General features: G+C 43.3%; 5 protein-coding genes across 5 annotated transcripts; 3 read left to right on the top strand and 2 right to left on the bottom strand.

Annotated features, from left to right (window-relative positions):
- Positions 1-198: 198 nt before the first annotated feature.
- DFL_003496 (uncharacterized protein) lies at positions 199-2,636 on the bottom strand (the record flags this gene model as incomplete). The annotated part of the gene is made up of 7 exons (XM_067632440.1): positions 199-363; positions 428-632; positions 699-928; positions 1,001-1,360; positions 1,463-1,752; positions 1,868-2,314; positions 2,399-2,636. 7 exons carry the CDS (start codon positions 2,634-2,636, stop codon positions 199-201), a joined length of 1,935 nt encoding a protein of 644 aa, XP_067490709.1.
- A 767-nt stretch (positions 2,637-3,403) lies between these two features.
- On the top strand, positions 3,404-4,743 carry DFL_003495 (uncharacterized protein; the record flags this gene model as incomplete). The annotated part of the gene is made up of 3 exons (XM_067632439.1): positions 3,404-3,732; positions 3,905-4,522; positions 4,596-4,743. 3 exons carry the CDS (start codon positions 3,404-3,406, stop codon positions 4,741-4,743), a joined length of 1,095 nt encoding a protein of 364 aa, XP_067490708.1.
- A 1,429-nt stretch (positions 4,744-6,172) lies between these two features.
- On the top strand, positions 6,173-6,796 carry DFL_003494 (uncharacterized protein; the record flags this gene model as incomplete). The annotated part of the gene is made up of 1 exon (XM_067632438.1): positions 6,173-6,796. One exon carries the CDS (start codon positions 6,173-6,175, stop codon positions 6,794-6,796), a length of 624 nt encoding a protein of 207 aa, XP_067490707.1.
- A 2,557-nt stretch (positions 6,797-9,353) lies between these two features.
- DFL_003493 (uncharacterized protein) lies at positions 9,354-10,799 on the top strand (the record flags this gene model as incomplete). Its single annotated transcript, XM_067632437.1, has 3 exons — positions 9,354-10,155; positions 10,224-10,464; positions 10,541-10,799. 3 exons carry the CDS (start codon positions 9,354-9,356, stop codon positions 10,797-10,799), a joined length of 1,302 nt encoding a protein of 433 aa, XP_067490706.1.
- Positions 10,800-11,560: 761 nt separating this feature from the next.
- DFL_003492 (uncharacterized protein) lies at positions 11,561-12,396 on the bottom strand (the record flags this gene model as incomplete). Its single annotated transcript, XM_067632436.1, has 4 exons — positions 11,561-11,817; positions 11,925-12,139; positions 12,232-12,291; positions 12,344-12,396. 4 exons carry the CDS (start codon positions 12,394-12,396, stop codon positions 11,561-11,563), a joined length of 585 nt encoding a protein of 194 aa, XP_067490705.1.
- Positions 12,397-13,226: the final 830 nt, after the last annotated feature.

Genomic DNA, 13,226 nt, shown 5'->3' with positions numbered 1-13,226 from the left:
TGCATTTCCTAAACCATTGACCAATACAAATTGCTTTTCCAATTACCCATAAAAACTTAACTCCCATTAATTTCCACAATTTACTACGCGCCATGCAGTTTAAACTTCAAACCAAATCGCCATGATAGGTACTTCATAAAACAAACAAGAATATAAAAAATAAACATAAAGTAATAGAAACTGGAAAATTCTCATGTTTTAGGCGAAGTCTCGTCTGTTTTTGGTCTTGTAGAAGGCCGCGACGAGCTCTTCCCACCATTGACGTCTATTTGGCAAGGTAGGTGAGTCTGTTCCTTCTCCCGGACCATATTTATCCATCCATTCCCAGATGAATTTCAGAGTGTCACCAAGAGTAGAAAGATTCTGTTCGAGAAAAGACATTAGCCCCATGATAATTTTTTTAAACTTTGAGACTAGATTCACTTACCCCCCTCTCCCCGGCGGCGCAGGTGCCACGAACGTATTTTCGACAAAAATCCCTTTCCTCCTCGTCGATTGCTACTACTCCCGCGATAGCAACTCCAAAGACTGGGGTTTGGGCGGTATATAGATCGCCACTAGTCGGGCACCTATCAAAGCATTTGATTAAAATATCTAAATGGCGTCTGACAGATGGATCAAAAGGGGTTCGTCTGTGAGGTGGAAGTTAGAATTTTTCTTTTAATCTCTTCCGTAATAAACTGAGAATATTCTGTTACCGGAAAAATCGGCATTCGAGGTATATTAGGGCTGCCTGGATATAGCACTGCGCTATCAAATCGGTCGCTTCCTCCTTGGTCTTGACGAGGCCGTCATCATCTAGGATGCAGGAATCTAACAAGTCCTGGGCATTTGAATATCCCGGGGACAGCTCTGACCACTGCTCTACCCGTTCTAGCCGGGTTCGGACTTTTCCTGCTACAATAGGCCAAATTTCTGCGCGGGAATCCTGGGTAGTAGGGGGAAATGTCAATAAGCTGAATATTGTTAAACAAGGGTTGTGGTACCAACTTGGTAATACCTTTGCATATGCTCCTGTCAGATAAGTGATTTGTGCGAGGGAATATAGTACTTTGGCGCACATTCCTGTATTTCCTTCGATTTTTGTGCACTCTTTATCGTTTCCACTCATCAACCAACTATATGGGCATTGGGGCTTCAAATCTTCCTCTTCGATTGGGGCGAATGCTGATGATAGGATCTCAGAGAAAGCAACTTCATTCCCAATTTTATGTCTTGCTTTGCTCTCTTGGACGTTTTGCAAACGCTTGTAGCAGTATCCTGGGTCCGAACTATCTAACACTCGTCTTGCGAGGCGGGTTGCTTGATACCAGGCAGGGACTTTTTCTGACGCTGATGACTCTGGGTCGCAGCAAACAATCTATTTTAGGAAATTGAGATTAGTGATTGCTAATAGTTAAAAAAAAAATGACGAAAATATGTTTAAGTCAGCAATAGGACTAAGACGAGTATCTCCACGTACATCGCTGTGGATAAGCAATACTAAAGTAGTGACTAGAGCTTCCTCCTTCCCCGGTTCGTAATTTTCGGTATTTCTTAATTCTTTCGTTAGCCATTCTATACTTAGTCGGTAGTGTTGGTTAGCCTTCGCGGCAATCACCGGGTCTGGTCGATAATCTAAAAGGTATGAAGAGGCGAGTGAGAGAACGGCGTGGCGAACTCCCTCACTCTTGTCGGCCATTGGGGCAATTTCGAGCAGGTGGATATTTTGTTTGTCCAAAAGAGTGCGCCCAGAGCACACGGCTACAGTATCTACCATCGATTCTTCATGTCAGATCTTGTCCGATCTTAAGATCTTTGAAACTAGAGTCCACGAAACGATTCCATCCTTGGTCTTGCCAGGCCTAAGGAACGAGGGTTAGCTTACAAAAGCGAAATATTGTTTGGTCCACATAATCTAATTTAATGGTTCTTCCAAAATCTTGTGGAAGGTAGTTAACCTGGTTATTTGGGTCAAGTCTTGCGGCTACCATAGCATTTGGGTTTGTTGGCTGATTTCCTGGTTTCCACAGTGGTCGCGAATCTGCTCTGCCAGGTACACTTCGTTCTTTATTAGGTTTATTCGTCTTCCAAAGTATGAACTTCACGAGCCCATTTACAGCGGTCCGCTCTTGAACCTTGTTGCTACTGTTCTTTTTTCGGGAAAGCGCGATAGTTCTGGGGTGTGCCGATGGAACCCCTTCAGGACTACAGAAGGGGTTCGTTTTCTCGTCGATTTCTTCGACACGCCGCTCTTCCAGTATTGGGACACGCGGTATGACTTGCGGAAAGGATTGGGCGAGCTGATGGTCAGGGTCATCGGCAAGTTCTCGCGCTACAGAAAGGATATAACCATTAAAATTAGAATTGAGCTGTCCATGGTCTTATTGAAGGCCGCAGGGAGCTATATTCACGTTACCCCGTTTACGGGAATTAATAATATTATTCCCATTATTTGGCCGACGACGGGACCCACCAAGAGTTGCAGGGGTCCTCGAGACCCTAGGCTGCGGGTCTAAAGGAATGAGGATATCTGAGGCAGAGAAAATATCGTCATAGTATCTGGCGTCATCCCACTGCGGTTCCTCTTCACGGTCCGTTTCACCCTCGCCCATGAGGCAACGTCGCTTCGAATTTGGTTCCAAAGATCCCGACATTTTCATGCGGTTCAGTCTTTGCAAACTTTGTTGGTCGAGATACAACTAAGTGGCAGAATGAATTTGAGATAACCTATGATGAATTAAGCAGATTGGAAAATTCACTGAAGTATGAACAGTAATTATCTCCTGATTATGGCACCACGAGAAAGGAGGAAAGTTGTTACTTTTAACTACGGCCTGTGAGGTCGGATCCTTTGTTTTTTCCCTTGTCGTTGTTTGTAGTCTTGTTCTGGGCTTTACGCCTTACTTGCTGATACACGCCGAGCGCGAGAAACATCGGATTTGAGAGAAAAAAAAAAGAGACAACTTGGATAAACCGACAGATTGTAATCTTGGAGTAGCCCGCAATCGATATTCGATGATGGAAAATAATAAAAGAATTTGAATTCAAACTGGGAATTTGCGCGTCGCCCGCGAGGTGAGATAGAAAGTGGAGAGGAAAGAGGAGACATCGAATGGCATGGGTTCAGGTTTATGCACCCATGCGTTTGTGCGTGTGGGAAAACGACCCAAGTGCTTTAGGTACCGCAAATCAAAGAAAAGAGGCGAGACGGGAGAAAAGAGGCGACAAGGCTGAGAAAGTTTGTACTAACCCTGCCTGTGTATTAGCCTCACGAGCCGGGTGCTCGAGGCTGCGAGGCATCCTTGCTTGTCTGCCCGTTGAAACATCACCATTTCGGAGCTAGCGATTGAGGAGAACATCAGGCCCACCGCTAGCTTATCGTTACAACAGCTAAGCACAGTCTCCTTCCCAATCTAGTCCCATGGAGGGTGACGCGTTAAGATTCTTAAACTCGTTTAGGAATATCGGCCAGGACTCTCAGACAGCGATTGAAGGGCTTCTAGATCAAGAGATACCGCGGGCAGTAACAAGAATAGCGGCAAAGGGGAACAGACAAAGAGAGCCTACCGGTGACTTACTAACAGACTCAGGGGATCTGATCACGTACGTCTTAGAACTACTTGATGAAGTGGCAACCGCTATCTCAGAAGGAAAGCCCATGCAAGGATACCTCGAAGAGCAGTTGGACGATGACGATGCGATTGAAACACATTATTCACACTACTTGAATAAAAGACGCTCTGCGCTGATGTAAGTTGTGCTTCACCAAGTAGTTGTTGTAATGTAGTCAGGTTTAAATTTTTATAAAAGACCACGCCCTGTCTGACTACTTGCGTTTTTATCATTCACCCACCGGGTATAATATCTTAGTAGCTGACTAGAGCTAATTTTATATCTCTCTTGCACAATTGTCTCTGCGTAGAGATATTTGCAACAAAATAAAAGATACCTCTAGAAATATCAATCGCATTTGGGAGCAGACTCTTTCCGAAACATCGTCGACTCTGCCTCCGAACTCTAGAAATACCTATACTCCGTCATCTTTGGAGCGTAGAGGAAGAAGATCTATTCCATCTAGCTCTTATACTCAAAAGTCACCGCTGGAATCGCCCCCAGACGCGCTTGGGGAACCACGACGGGCATTTAGTCAATTAATCCCTTACCCCCAAGACTTGGCATTAGATATTCGATATAACGACAGGCGATTTACTCGAGGGTTTTCAGATATATTAGGTTCTGGAGATCACGACTACGAAGAAGAAGACGACTACGACGAGGAAGAAGAAGGCATACCCGGGCATTCTGGCCCACTTGAAGAAATGGATACAGACCGGTCAGGCATCGCATATCAACGCAGAAGAGGTCCAGCTTCAATATCAACCTCACTATCAAGCCCTGGCAGTATATATCCAGCTCCGGATCTTGATAGACGTGGGACTGGGAATCATATATGCCCGTATGCGCGCCAGAATGATTGCAGAAAGGGCGGAGTAGATAGCAACGACAAATTAGTAGTTTTCAAGCGCAACAGTGACTTCAGGTAAGTTTTTCCATTCCAAGTTTATTGGTGGGGGGTTGGGTGAGAGTGGAAATATTTTCTAACTTTTGAGCAGGAGGCACATGCAAAAACACGACAGGCCATTCAAATGCAACCATATCGGATGCCAGAACCCGGGGTTTGCCAGATCAGATCAGCTAGATAGACATATAAAGCAAGTTCATAAGATCGTGCACGAGACGAAGTTACAAAAATTCGCATGACTTTATTTAATTTCATTCAATACTTTAGCAAATACATTCATCTTGTTCCTTTGGTTAGTTAATTAATTTTAGGTTAAGGCCATATGTACTCCATTTTAACGATACAAATAACTGTTCCCTTTTATTTCACTTGCAACTATTCGGTGAGTTCATGAACTTCTTACAAATCCTGTTTCATTTCAATATGTTAGCTCTAGCATGACGTATTTGCAATTTCACTCTTCAACGTTGCAACAATCTTATATAATCCATTAATACTTGTTGGATAGTGGTTTCTTCCTGTCCGTCATAGCGGTAACTAGTGCTAGCTCCACGTCTGAACGTTCCTGCGCATGTTTTGTGTATATCTAATCAACGAATTATGCCAAGCAGCAACCGTATTGTTTGTAGATTAGCCTAGACTCGACTCTGTAAAATAAGATAAAATCAGATATTTCCAATTCTCTCTATTTACTTAATTATCAACCAGAAATGGTCTTCAGATTAGTACTGTCTATAAAAAAGAATTTATCAGTTTGATTTAGATGAAAATAGGAAGATATTCAGCACTTTGAAGCAATAGTTGAAAGCCTCAGATATCGATATATATCACGAGAGCCTACGAGAACTACTTCAATAGTTGATATTTAAGCAGCAGGATCCTGCGACAGATAGTTTATAGGCCATGCCTCTCGTATGCTCCGCCTTACGGTGGATTGTTAAAAACCGAAGGCTTACTAATAGCTACTGTGGTCGTAGCAGAGCACTAGAGCTAGCATGTTGAAATGTTTCCGTGTCCGCGTACGTATGCTTCTAGAGGAAAGAGGCAACAACGTCCATAGTCACTACCGGTCCACAGCAAGTTAAGTGGGATATTGCGGCAACACAACTTTCTCCAACAAGGAGAAAAGAGACAACAAGCGCTATAGCAGAACGATGAGGTATCTGTGCTTGCGTTCACAGGCGCAGCATAGGATTAGTTGGAAAAATTGTCGAAACAATTTAAAACAGCTCGTCTGCTCCTTCAGGGGCATTTGATGTCGTTGACGATGAGTTGGAATATGAAGTTACATAGAAAATAAAAGCATCGATCGAAAGAAAAAAAAATGTATTTATATTCTACATGCCTCGACCATCAGAGGAAGAGGAGATTTAACCATTATTTCATCACTACGCTATATTTATCTTCAAATCTCGATTGGAGACCTTTATATCGCTCTTAAAGCACACACAGCACGCAATTCCCTCGTTTTTCTTTATAAATATATGCCAAACTATATCGTCTCGAATTTTACAAGACCATTCACACATTCTCATTTTGTTACCCGATATCTCAGGATTCAATACCTACGGGGAGAAATTTTCTTGGTACATCTATCTGCGCTCTCTAGAAGGCAGTTATCTAGTTAGGGTATATTTCTCTACCTTTAACAAGGCCGTTTTCTTCGAAATGCTGTCAGAACGTTCGAAGACAAGAAGCTCTCCAACCGGTTCTCGATCTTCCTCACCTCCACTCCAAAGATGCCAGCCCGTGAACTCGGTTCCAAAAAACCTCCAACTAGGGGAGCACATGATACTAAACAGTGTTCCACAACTAAGTTCACGAGTTCAACGGAAGCCGCTAAAAACTAAGCAACCAAGATCGACTAGCCGGAACACCTACTCTTCACTTAACGAAGAAGTCCCCGTAAATGAGAGGGTTTTCGCACAAGCGCAAGCTCTAGCTGAAAAGATAGACCTACGGCCAAGCTCCAGGAGTTTGAGGGAAAGCCAAATTGATATAACCTATGCTCTGGCTAGATACCTTAACTCTGAGAGAAAAGCTAGGAGGAATGCCCCTAAAGACCTTGAAATTTCGAGGTGGGGGGCTACGGTCCCAACTTCCTCAAGCACGCAAGGTACCCCAAGCCCATTTCACCAAGGCCAATTTAGCATCCTATCTGCTGGGCCTACTAGTCCCGCCGCTAGCCACCAACAAAATCCCGCTTATATCTCGAATAAAACTGTCGCCCACACGGGCGCCCAATTTGTGGAGGAACATATTGATACCGATGCCGTCGAGGCTCAGGCATAGCATCAAATTTGATCGTTTTACTTTCATTTGTTCTTCTATACCCATTGTGGTGAAGGAAGAGTGCTTATACAGGTTCTTAGGCCTGGGTTGATTTATGTAATTTGTTGCATTCTGGGTGGTCAACACAGTCTGGCGCGTTCTGCTTTCTGCTTATAAATTGACTTCTATCTGTCCTCGAGAGAAGGGGGCATCCTTTTCCTCTACACCTCACCCACCTAGCATGCTTATGCTTAGGCGCCGTTCCTTTCCTATCCATTCTGTTGTTTATGTTTCTCGTTCCTTTCGTCAGCCTACTCTAGTTCTAGCTATGATCTCTCGTTCTTGATTTGCTCTCTGTTCCTTATTATACATATATATATATACAGACCGTTCTATTCTATTCTATTTTACCTACCTGCTTACCGCTAGGTATCCCTATTACCGCTGAGTGCTTCCTATTCTTCCTGCGTACTGCTGATGGGCCAGTCTAGTATTATCTGGTTGTCTCCCAGAGACTAGTTTCTACCTCACACCATTCTAATTCCCTTTAATGCATTAACTTCTTGGTTGCTCCTTGTTTTGTTTGATTTTTAATTCCTATTTCACTTCATCTGCATATGGAAGGTCATTTCCTTGAATTCTTGGGCTTTTGGCTACAAATACACTTGAACTTAAGTGTAGAATGGTCATGGAACGCTGATACGAGCTTAAAAACCTTTCTACTATGCTCTACATTCCTTTCATATTCTTCTACTCTCCTATTTACTCGGTCGGGATATCTTGTTTAATTGGCATCAAATTATTTAAAGGTCTTGTTTTGCAATGGTATTAATTTTACACACATGTCTGGTAGTTGCATGAATTTAGACTTTTGGGGTTAACATTAAAATTAAAGCCTGTAGGGCCCAACTTGAATAACTTGAGCTTGTCGTTATGAGTTTTATATTTCTGAAGGATATAACGACGTGACCTCAGACTTGTCTTGCTTGACAAGCTGCACCAATGTAGAATTTAAGCACAGTGGAAATATACGTCTATAGACTTCACTTAAAGTAGTTCCTTTACAGTACTTATCAAGAGCTACAACGACGACTATTAAATTCCGAGATTGATTGGACGGTAGTCAGATTTAGAAAGTTTTAGGTGCAAGGCCGGCAAGATCTATATCTCAGATCGTGGATATCGATGCATCTACAGAATAAACTTCTTTCCTAGAGTATGACGCCAAGCAGAATAGAGCCTAAATGTGATCAACGGCCATTAGTCAGCTGTTTGGCGAATAGGGGAGCGAGAGTCTAGCCCAGTAGATCGCCTTGAGTATTATTTCTGTAGAAGAATAGAAAATGTTATACAGCAACTAGATTAATTTCTTCCTCCCTTCATTCTCTCGCCAGTCTTGATAAGGGAAAATCGAAAACACATCTTATAATATTGATCATAAGGGTCACCAAAAGGGTTCCAAATGTATTGATAACATGAGCCACTAAATCCTATCGTTTGAAAGGGAATATCGAGTACGCCGACTATGAAAAAATTACGGACTCAGGCTAGTTTGTGGTTAACTTATATTGATTGTAGAGGGGTTCAAGGCCACCAGTCTAGTCTTGATATAGGAGTCGCTTTAGTTATGTTAGACCACAGCGAGAGGAAGCTCTGCAGCTGCCGTATACACAACCTAATGCAATGTGCGAAGGTGCTATTGTTATTACCAGATCCACGGGAAGGAGACAATCTCGAGAAAACAACGGACAAAACCTAGCGCAACGTCACTCTGAGAGGACATTAGTTTTGTCGAACTAGAGGTGGTCTGATCGAATATGAAACTCCAAATTATTTTCGTGCTTTTGCCAAAAAGATAGGTGACTCTCGCTCTGCGGATATCCGGACGCTAGGTTCAATTGACAGGTATTTCCACAGGATACTGTCATAGGACCGGCCTTGACGCAGAGATGCCTTGATAAAAGATTTTCATTTTTAAGGCAGAAAGAGAGAAGAGAAAACATGGAAAAAAGAACTAGGATAGGAAGGAGACAAGTCTTAAATAAGAAAATTTGGAGGAAAAGGGTGAGGAAAGAGAGAACTTAGAATGCGGGTAGTGCTTTGCGAGAAAAGAGGAGACAAAAGCGGGAGGCCGAGTTGGTGTTCCAAGGGACAAGGACTACGGCTAACTGCGCTAGCTGAAATATGAAGGGCGACAAGGCGACAAGGCGACGAGGAAGGAGGAGACACCAGGATGTCGAATACTAGCAAAAGCAAAAAGGAGACAACGGTGAGGAGAAAAGAGACAACAACAACACTAAAGTCCTTGCCCGGCGTGATCTTGACATGCTACATTACACACGGAAGAAAGCATCGCAATCATCATCGCAATCATCACTCTCCATGAGTTACCATAGTCACGATACGACATAGATAGGTCAAAGTAATTTAAAATCATTTAGTATATTAAAGCACTTACTGACCTTCTAAGATTCACACTACAATGGCTTTGGTTCTAAAGATCATTGAATATTTTCTATCTGGACTAGCAGGAAACAAAAGCAAAAACTCCTCTCTTGAGCCTTTAACATCTTCAAAGATGCTTGACTACTCTAAACAGACCTACGTCATTGTTGGCGCCGGCGTCTTTGGTATTTCAACAGCGTACCACATTACGAAAAAATTCCCAGGGGCGAAGGTGATCATTATCGATAGAACGCCATTCCCCTGTGAGGCTGGAGCTTCCTGGGACTCCACTAAGGCAGTCCGCGCAGACTATGCTCATCTCTTTTGGTGCAAACTCGCCTGGAGTGCTGTCGACATATGGCGGAACGACCCCCTATTCAAACCTCACTTCCATGAAGTTGGTATGGTTTGGCTAGATGACACCGGTCATGCTCAGCGTGTCATCGATGTATACAAGCAATTGGGCATACCTAATAAGGCAAAAATGGTGAGCGTCAAGGAGTTGACTCAAATGTACCCTGGCCTTTTCGACACCACAGACTACACGGGTGTTACACAAATATTGGTAAATACAATGAGCGGATGTGCGGAGGCCGAGAAGGCCGTGAAGTCCGTATATGACTATGTCATATCTCAACCTGGCGTGAAATACAAGGTGGCCACTGTCTCAAAGGTATTATTCGACGACTTCGGCGATACCATCGGTGTATTGACGGCGGAGGGAGAAAAGATTTTGGGGGATACAACTTTGCTCTGCACGTCATCTTACACTTCTAAATTGCTTGCCGATAGCGCGCCAGATCGTCCTGAATTACAGCCGGGGCATAGGCTTGGAGCGCTAGGATTTGCGACCGGCCAATTGGTTCTTTCTGAAAGACAGCGCGAGGAATTCAAAAAATCACCCGTTTTCCAACAGGGCACAGGAACCTTGCAAAGTTTGTGATAAGCCGTCGGAGTTTTCGATTAATTGTACTTTTATACTAACCCCGTACCCGTGTGATAGCTCTTTCTATGGGGCTTCATTCAAATGGTACTTTGAAGATTGGGTCAGATTTACCCATTTACAACGAAGTATATGCGAAAGGCGTAGATTACCCCATCAGAAGTCCTCCTGAAAAGGACATGTATGACCAATTCCACGTCCCACCTATATTGGTTAAAGAACTAGATGAATGCGCAGTACGGATATTTGGCGACAAGGCGAAAGAGTTGGTCTATGACCCTCACTCATACAGAATCTGTTGGTAAGAATAGCCAAACTCTGTCTCATTTCAATTCTTTCCCTAGAAACCTATTCATTAATAATCTATACGGCCCTAGGGATATGATATGCCCCGATGGAGATTTCTTAATAACTCAACACCCTCATTCCAAAAATTTGGTCGTAGCCACGGGAGGCTCGTATCATGGATTCAAATTTTTGCCAATAATTGGTAAATATATTTTGGATATTGCAATAGGCGATATCGATGAAGAGAAAAGGGCCCGTTGGGCTTGGGATCGTGATAATGGCGGTGATGCAGATGAAGGTTTGCTACCGGCGAGGAAACTCTCCGATCTCTATAAAGCTAAACAGTAATTCGCAATTGGACTATGGATTTGTCGAATCTATTCTAGTTTGTGGTTACAATTACGCAAAATGCAGGTTGTAATAGTCCGGGGCCTTAGAATGCGGCTCGGCGTAGGTTAGGTCATCAAAATGGGTTATAGTTTGGCTATAATTTTTAGGCTTCCTATCACATATCTTTCTTTAGGAGAAGGTTGAGCAAAGTGTAACGGAATAAGAAGCCGAGATTAGCCATAGATTCGAAAGTATATTTCCAACGATTTAGTATAAAGCAGTATGACACTACTCAAGGATTGTTGTGCACCGCAGCTAGGCGTAAGGTTTTGGCACGGCAGCCTATAGTGTAGTTCGGATATTAGTCTCGGGACTTTTCTGACATGTGACGTCTATAGAAGGCGTTGAAATAGTTACCTCGGAAAGGCTGGAGACGGTATTAGTACACTAGAGTACTCCGCCCCACAAGGCTGCCAACCAACTATTACACACTGCAGTACTGTTTATAATACCAACTAAAGCCACACTATCAACTTCTAGTTCTACTCTATTTTATAAAATTTAATCCTTATTTTGTGGGCAATAATTTCATTTCTTCTAAATTCTATCACTTATTTTCGAGGTCTCGTCAACTTAATTCATAAAAATTGCTACAAAGAATCGTTTCAAGAGTTCTCAATAAGTGACAGAGCAAATGTTTACCACAATCTAGTGACAATCTAACAACAAGAAAGAAACGCCCGGGTATCCAATCCTATCCAGTTTTTGACAAAAGCAACCTACTTCCGCCTCCAAGCACTGATCATATCACTATCCTTCCCGGCTGGGAGGTACCTTCTCGGCTTTACATAATGGACTCTATCAAACCCGACAGTTTCAAGTAAACAAACATAATTCTCCGAGCGAATAGCCCATGGTGGGCCGGGCAAATCGTACGCTTTATACAAAGGAAACTCAAGACAAATAAGGATACCACCAGGCTTAATAAGACTCGCAACTCTTTCCGCCCATTGCTCACGAAGACCCTTAGCGGGATCTAGCGCGACCATGAACGTGTAATCATAGATAAGGTCGAATTGTTTGGTATCGAGACAGTTCAACCATTCATTTGAGAAAAGTCGCTGGTGACGTACCTTCGACTACCTGGTGCGGCTGGGGGAGGAATTGTTTCGCTGAATTCTCTGGCAATTTCTGTTGCTGATGCGGCGAGTTCGAGACCATAGGCTTGCATTCCGAGGTTTGCAAAGAGGTTGACATCATGGCCGCGGCCACATCCAGGGACGAGGGCGGTTAATGGGATTTCGCTGGGTTGGAAGAGATCAGAGTGGTCCCTAAGGAAATCAACAAGAGATGGGAGGCTTGGCCACGGTCCCAGCTTTAGTGATTTTAGTTTTAAGGAGACTTTTGCGAGCCTGGAAAACTATTCGATAGGGGTCTTATAGTAACTTACCAATGATATGTTCCCTTATCCCAAAAATTTTCCCAAACACCTTGATGTTCACCCTGGGACCTAGGCACGGGATTAAAACTAAGATTTTTAACAATCACAATTTGAAACTTACGTAGCAAATATGTCTTGGAAAGACATCTTTGGAAGAGGAGGTGAGGGGAGCATGTTCGCCATTGAAGCATCGGTCCGGCGCGAAAGAGAGGGTTTATTATTGAGTCTTGTACTAGAAACACTTCTCTGTGCTACGAGGGCCTGTAGAGGCCCGAGAGATATAGATGTAGCCGGTCGCTTAGAAAGGGTTCGTAGAACCAAGGTACTCATTTTGTATTATTTTAAGATATAAAATTTACATATAAAGAAGGTTGTATAGTAAATATGGTTTAGAGAAATGAACTGCTAATGGCTGGATTGAAATCACACAATCTGGGGAAGAAGTCTAAGGCATTTATAGTTTTTCTCTGAGATATTTTGTCATTAAGGCCTCTCAAAAAATCGGGAAGCTATTGAAACGATCCCTTAGTGACTACGTATCATAAGTGTGACTGTGCCATGCCCTGCGGCGTTCTAATTTACGATATGGATGGTCTGCAAAACGTCGTAAAGACTGAAGTAGTTAGTATATCGGGTATACCCAGTCGCACTCGGATCTGTACCCTGGCCTATTCGGACTACCCGATAACGCTTGGTTGCCGTTTTCCCCAGTTGTCATCCACAGCCTGGGGTATAATTTTCGAGTCTTTCATGGCAACGCATTGGACGATAACAAACTGTGGCGTTAGGGTCTTGCCGAGTTCCTGTCGTGCGGATTCCTAGGACTCAAAACCTTTGATCAAGTTTTTGTGTTCAGCATCTGTTCGTCAGTAGTTATCTTGGTCCAATCCTGATGTTGGCGCGGAGCTGAAACTCATAGCTGGGGAATTGTACGCCATAATTCGAAGCACTAAGGCTCTCTACTTAGGATCGAAGGGTTGTGGAATCTATTAGCGTACTGCGGA

Source organism: Arthrobotrys flagrans (assembly GCF_004000055.1).
Source record: "Arthrobotrys flagrans strain CBS H-5679 chromosome Unknown unitig_0, whole genome shotgun sequence".
In the NCBI taxonomy this organism is placed as follows: Eukaryota; Fungi; Ascomycota; class Orbiliomycetes; order Orbiliales; family Orbiliaceae; genus Arthrobotrys; species Arthrobotrys flagrans.
The sequence above is the reverse complement of the archived record's forward strand: the minus strand, read 5'-3'. Positions and strand labels throughout refer to the sequence as shown.